Source organism: Phallusia mammillata, unplaced genomic scaffold, assembly GCF_965637545.1.
Source record: "Phallusia mammillata unplaced genomic scaffold, kaPhaMamm4.hap1.1 HAP1_SCAFFOLD_142, whole genome shotgun sequence".
NCBI lineage: Eukaryota > Metazoa > Chordata > Ascidiacea > Phlebobranchia > Ascidiidae > Phallusia > Phallusia mammillata.
Window position 1 is genome coordinate 23,179 of NW_027648885.1, and position 6,000 is coordinate 29,178.

The 6,000-nt window shown below is 59.5% G+C and overlaps 5 protein-coding genes across 5 annotated transcripts; 1 reads left to right on the forward strand and 4 right to left on the reverse strand.

Annotated features, from left to right (window-relative positions):
* Positions 1 to 661: 661 nt before the first annotated feature.
* LOC145207695 (histone H2B.2-like) lies at positions 662 to 1,376 on the reverse strand. The gene has a single exon (XM_080078748.1). The coding sequence runs from the start codon at positions 1,374 to 1,376 to the stop codon at positions 951 to 953; it is 426 nt and encodes a 141-aa protein (XP_079934874.1). The 3' UTR covers positions 662 to 950.
* A 236-nt stretch (positions 1,377 to 1,612) lies between these two features.
* LOC145207696 (histone H2A) lies at positions 1,613 to 1,990 on the forward strand. Its single transcript, XM_080078749.1, has one exon. It carries the CDS (start codon positions 1,613 to 1,615, stop codon positions 1,988 to 1,990), a length of 378 nt encoding a protein of 125 aa, XP_079934875.1.
* A 102-nt stretch (positions 1,991 to 2,092) lies between these two features.
* Positions 2,093 to 3,191, reverse strand: LOC145207694 (histone H3-like). The gene has a single exon (XM_080078747.1). It carries the CDS (start codon positions 3,079 to 3,081, stop codon positions 2,572 to 2,574), a length of 510 nt encoding a protein of 169 aa, XP_079934873.1. The 5' UTR covers positions 3,082 to 3,191; the 3' UTR covers positions 2,093 to 2,571.
* A 66-nt stretch (positions 3,192 to 3,257) lies between these two features.
* Positions 3,258 to 3,781, reverse strand: LOC145207697 (histone H4). The gene has a single exon (XM_080078750.1). It carries the CDS (start codon positions 3,628 to 3,630, stop codon positions 3,319 to 3,321), a length of 312 nt encoding a protein of 103 aa, XP_079934876.1. The 5' UTR covers positions 3,631 to 3,781; the 3' UTR covers positions 3,258 to 3,318.
* Positions 3,782 to 3,851: 70 nt separating this feature from the next.
* On the reverse strand, positions 3,852 to 4,572 carry LOC145207698 (uncharacterized). Its single transcript, XM_080078751.1, has one exon. It carries the CDS (start codon positions 4,504 to 4,506, stop codon positions 3,910 to 3,912), a length of 597 nt encoding a protein of 198 aa, XP_079934877.1. The 5' UTR covers positions 4,507 to 4,572; the 3' UTR covers positions 3,852 to 3,909.
* Between the last annotated feature and the right edge of the window lie 1,428 nt (positions 4,573 to 6,000).

A 6,000-nucleotide genomic window follows, 5' to 3' on the forward strand; every position in this document is an offset into this window, starting at 1 on the left:
CCAAGGCCGCGGGTTAGTACAGGTTGGGCCCGGCGCGTGCGCAGCAGGGGTCACGCCGCTGGTCGGGCCACCAGAGCGAAAGAGAGAGGGCCGAAAGTGAGACAGCACGCGTGTTTGGTTGTTTGGTTGTTTGCCTTGGCCCTTGGCCTCGCGCCCGTTGATTGCGTTTTGTCGACGCATTTGCACGGGTTCGGCTCGTCGGTGGGGCGGGTGGCGCCTGACGGTTGTCGTTAGTTCGCCGGTCGGCTTGCTGCACCACGTTTCAGTATTTTGTTTCGCCAGTTTGCGCGGCTTTTGCGGTTCGATGCGCGCGTGGGTATTGGCAGGAGGCGAAATCGTGCGGCGCACGTAAAGCCGAGCGCGCGGTGTTGCCGCTTTGTCCATCTTTTCCTATTTCTCTGGCTTGCGGCAGGTTATGACGCACTTGTGTTCCTTTTAATGGCTGTAAAATCGTTCGCGGTCTGGGGTTTTTCCCTCGGGCTACTGGTTGAGTTTCGGTTCGGCGAGGTCGGGTCGTTTTTTTTCCGAGTGGCAGCGGAACTGAACTGGGCTGGCAACGGCGCAGTTTTGGGGGCATTGAAAACAAACAGTGTTTGCCTGTCGACTCGACTCGCGAAAAAGCGGCTAGATCGAGGGTGGTCCCAACGCTGAAGTGGCCAACACAAAAAGCAAAGTGCGCTTTGCCGTGGCGGCGGTACATTGTGCGCAACGACATTTTTTGGTTTTTGTTTTTTCTTGTTGGCACGGAGCAAAATGAGAAGGGAAAAAAAAGCAAAAAAACAGAAACGACAAGAAAGTCGGCAAAGCAGGCCTTTCGGCGCTCGCGATTGATTCTCTCCCTGAACGATCGGGTGGCTCTGAAAAGAGCCGTTTTGGTTGGCGGCGGCGGCGGCGCTCGCTGAGGATGAGGCCCCCCGCGGCGGCGCTTGCTGCTGGTGGTGGTGGCTTGCTTACTTGGAGCTGGTGTACTTGGTGACGGCCTTGGTGCCTTCGGACACCGCGTGCTTGGCCAATTCGCCGGGCAGGAGCAGACGGACCGAGGTCTGGATCTCGCGGCTGCTGATGGTCGACCGCTTGTTGTAGAGCGACAGGCGCGACGCCTCGCCGGCGATGCGCTCGAACACGTCGTTGACGAACGAGTTCATGATGCCCATCGCCCGGCTCGAGATGCCGGTGTCGGGGTGCACCTGCTTCAACACCTTGTAAATGTAGATGCTGAAGGTCTCGCGTCTGCGCTTTCGCCGCTTCTTGGTCTTGTCGGCCGGCGCGGCCTTCTTCACTGCCTTCTTGGTGCCTTTGCTAGCTGCCATGCTGCTGCTCACTGAATTTCTTTCGAAAGGAAACGAACTGAGCGGCTCTCCGGCCACCGCGGGCATTTATAGGCGCTCCATGCAAATGAGGCGTCCGTCCTCCCGACGAGCGGCGCTCCCGGGAGCAAAAGGAAACAATGGCCCCTTGTGGTCGAGTCGTGATCCGAGCGTGATCGGAGTGCGAGAGAATTTCGACAAAGGCGAGAGCTATAAAAGGAGAAGGGCGGCGAGTGGCAGGCATTCGACCTTGTTTGGTTTGTCATTCGCTCAGCTAAGCAGGCAAACAATCAGCAGTCAGCAATATGTCAGGACGTGGTAAAGGTGGCGGTAAGTCCAAGGCAAAGCCCAAAAGCCGATCGTCGCGCGCTGGACTGCAGTTCCCGGTCGGTCGTGTGCACAGGCTTCTGCGCAACGGCAACTACTCGGACCGGGTGGGAGCTGGCGCGCCCGTGTATCTGGCCGCGGTGCTTGAATACCTTAGCGCCGAGGTTCTCGAGTTGGCCGGCAACGCAGCCCGCGACAACAAGAAGACCCGCATCATCCCGCGCCACCTGCAGTTGGCCATCCGCAACGACGAGGAGCTGAACAAGCTGCTCAGCGGAGTCACCGTTGCGCAGGGCGGCGTCCTGCCCAATATCCAGGCCGTCCTTCTGCCAAAGAAGACCTCCAAGAAAGCCTAAATCGTCGCCCCTGTCTCGTACGTGGTGCAAACCGAAAAACGGCTCTTTTCAGAGCCACCCGAATTTTTCGCAAAAGAGATTTCAAGATGGCCGCCCCCCCCCCCCGCTGCGGCCCGGGACCGTGCATTGCTCGCCCCGAACGAATGTCTTCCTTGTAGCCTTTGCCCAATTTTTGCGATGGCAAACTATTTCGACCAATTGAAACCGCATTCCAATTTCACAACACAGCCCTACATGACGTCACTGTGCACCCTGTTGCCTTTGTCGTCGAGTTCGACCAGGGCTCCGGCTCCGGGCGAAACGAGCCTTTAATGTGCGTCATTCATGCTCCAGCGAGCAACTGTCCTCGCGCAATTGAATTTCACCCAACGAAACGAAATGCCATTTCGAAACACGGCAAAAGAGACTAGCCGGCGGCGGCCATGTTCCTGTTTTTGCCGCGCACATCGCAGGCAAGCGTACTTACTTACGCCGTAAAAAAATGGCACGACGCGCCGGCCCCCGAAACAAGTCAAGTATCTCTTTCGCAAGGGTTTAGGTGGCTCTGAAAAGAGCCGTTTTGGTTGTTGGTGTGCCGCTTCTTACGCGCGCTCCCCGCGGATGCGGCGTGCGAGCTGGATGTCCTTTGGCATGATGGTGACGCGCTTGGCGTGGATCGCGCACAAGTTGGTGTCCTCGAAGAGGCCGACCAGGTAGGCCTCGCTGGCCTCCTGCAGAGCCATCACGGCGCTGCTCTGGAAGCGCAGGTCGGTCTTGAAGTCCTGAGCGATCTCGCGCACCAGCCGCTGGAAGGGCAGCTTGCGGATGAGAAGCTCGGTCGACTTCTGGTAACGCCTGATCTCACGGAGGGCCACAGTTCCTGGCCTGTACCGATGGGGCTTCTTCACGCCCCCGGTAGCCGGCGCGCTCTTGCGAGCGGCCTTGGTGGCCAGTTGCTTACGTGGCGCCTTGCCTCCGGTCGACTTGCGAGCTGTTTGCTTGGTACGTGCCATTCTACTCTGTCTCGTTGCTACCGCGCCGGCTGCTGCTGTCAGACTGATGAGCCGAAAGCTTTCGGTGGGACTTTTATACCTTCGGGGACTCGCGCCCATTGGTTTGCCAAATTCCGACTCGGCCAATCAGCGCTTTGATCTCGCCGCACCGGCCAAGCGGCCGGCCGCGAAACGAGTGTATTTCTGCGCAAAAACGAGCGCCGCCAAGGCCCCGGGCCTGGCCTAGCCTAGCCGCCCCTTCTCGCAAAATTCTCTCCCGCCAAGTATGGGTGGCCCTGAAAAGGGCCGATTTTGTTGTTGTTGCCGCTTGTGACAAGTCCGAAAGGTGCTGGCAGCCTAGCCTCCGAAGCCGTACAGGGTGCGTCCCTGGCGTTTCAGGGCGTAGACGACGTCCAATGCCGTGACCGTCTTCCTCTTGGCGTGCTCGGTGTAGGTGACAGCGTCGCGGATCACGTTCTCGAGGAAGACCTTGAGCACGCCGCGAGTCTCCTCGTAGATGAGACCCGAAATTCGCTTGACTCCGCCACGGCGGGCAAGACGCCTGATCGCAGGCTTGGTAATGCCCTGGATGTTGTCACGCAGCACCTTCCTGTGCCTCTTCGCGCCTCCCTTTCCCAATCCTTTGCCACCTTTGCCGCGTCCTGACATGATGACGATAACGTTGTTGTTTCCGTTGTGGTGCGTCTCCAGGCCCGCCTCCGGCTTATAAAGTATGAAAACGAACGTAAGCGAAGCGAATATGCACAATATGTCCGCATTCGGCGCAGCGGAGCCATGGCTCGGCAACGAATGGTAGGAATTTCAGTTTCGAAAGGCTAAGTGCGACTGGCGCGCGCAAAACACGAGTTGTTTTTCCCTTTGCGAAAGTGTGGGTGGCCCTGAAAAGAGCCGTTTTTGTTGCGCGCGGAAAATCTACCGCGCTCCGCTCTACTTCTTGGTCGCCTTCTTGGCGGCAGGCTTTTTGGCCTGCTTCTTGGCTGCCGGTTTCTTCGCCTTCACAGCCGTCTTCTTGGGTGACTTCTTAGCCGCCGCAGCCGGGGCCCTTTTCGCTTGCTTGGCCGCCTTCTTGGGTGACGACTTCTTGCCCGCCGCCGCCTTCTTGGCAGGCGCTTTTTTGGCGGCCGGCTTCTTTTTCGGGGACTTCTTCGCGTCCTTCTTGGCTGCGGCCGCCTTGGGCTTGTCCGCCTTCTTGCCGGCTGCTGCCTTGGGCTTCTTCTTCTTCTTGCCCTCGCCGGCCTGCGGCTTCACGAGCTTGAAGGAGCCGGACGCGCCGGTGCCCTTGGTGCGTGCCAACTGGCCCTTTTCGGCAAGGCGCCGCAGCGCCAGCTTGATATGGCTGTCGGCCGAGTCACCCACCTTGTAGTTGGCCTTGATGTACTTGGCGATCGCCTGGCGCGACGAGCCGCCCCTCTCCTTCAGCTGCGCGATGGCAGCGCTGATCATCTCCTGGTATGTGGGGTGCGCCTTGGGCGCGGCCGCCTTCTTGCTGGCCTGCTTCTTTCCTGCGCTCTTCGCGTCGGACATTTTGATTTCTGCTAGTGACTGACTGACTGACTGACAAAGAAATGACGTTTGCCGGTCGAGCGGCTTCGACGCGTATTTGTACGGCGTGTCCGCACTAACGCGAAACGACGTTTCGGAAAGCCCGCCGACGGTGCGGGTGCTACTTGCTGTTTGTGCTTGAATCGCCTAAACGCGGGCCTGCCCAAGCGCGGCCCCAGGTCGCTCGGCGTCGGCCTGTGCCCTGTCGAGGAGCGTAGCGCTCAGGGCGCACGCCAGCGCAATTGCAGACCGGCACCGCGCCGCCGCGCTCCACGGGGGGCTCAGGAGCGAGGCGGCAAGGTGTGCGGTGCGCCCGGTCGAGTGCAGGCGTGGCCTTCACGCGGGCGTGGGCCCGGGTGGGACGGATTCAGGCGATTTCTCTTGTCGAAAACGCAAGTCCCAGGTGGCCCGGAGCTCGTGGCACCGGGCACTGTCCGGTGCGGTGGTGCGGGTCGAAGTGGTGGGGCCGCCAAGGCCGCGGGTTAGTACAGGTTGGGCCCGGCGCGTGCGCAGCAGGGGTCACGCCGCTGGTCGGGCCACCAGAGCGAAAGAGAGAGGGCCGAAAGTGAGACAGCACGCGTGTTTGGTTGTTTGGTTGTTTGCCTTGGCCCTTGGCCTCGCGCCCGTTGATTGCGTTTTGTCGACGCATTTGCACGGGTTCGGCTCGTCGGTGGGGCGGGTGGCGCCTGACGGTTGTCGTTAGTTCGCCGGTCGGCTTGCTGCACCACGTTTCAGTATTTTGTTTCGCCAGTTTGCGCGGCTTTTGCGGTTCGATGCGCGCGTGGGTATTGGCAGGAGGCGAAATCGTGCGGCGCACGTAAAGCCGAGCGCGCGGTGTTGCCGCTTTGTCCATCTTTTCCTATTTCTCTGGCTTGCGGCAGGTTATGACGCACTTGTGTTCCTTTTAATGGCTGTAAAATCGTTCGCGGTCTGGGGTTTTTCCCTCGGGCTACTGGTTGAGTTTCGGTTCGGCGAGGTCGGGTCGTTTTTTTTCCGAGTGGCAGCGGAACTGAACTGGGCTGGCAACGGCGCAGTTTTGGGGGCATTGAAAACAAACAGTGTTTGCCTGTCGACTCGACTCGCGAAAAAGCGGCTAGATCGAGGGTGGTCCCAACGCTGAAGTGGCCAACACAAAAAGCAAAGTGCGCTTTGCCGTGGCGGCGGTACATTGTGCGCAACGACATTTTTTGGTTTTTGTTTTTTCTTGTTGGCACGGAGCAAAATGAGAAGGGAAAAAAAAGCAAAAAAACAGAAACGACAAGAAAGTCGGCAAAGCAGGCCTTTCGGCGCTCGCGATTGATTCTCTCCCTGAACGATCGGGTGGCTCTGAAAAGAGCCGTTTTGGTTGGCGGCGGCGGCGGCGCTCGCTGAGGATGAGGCCCCCCGCGGCGGCGCTTGCTGCTGGTGGTGGTGGCTTGCTTACTTGGAGCTGGTGTACTTGGTGACGGCCTTGGTGCCTTCGGACACCGCGTGCTT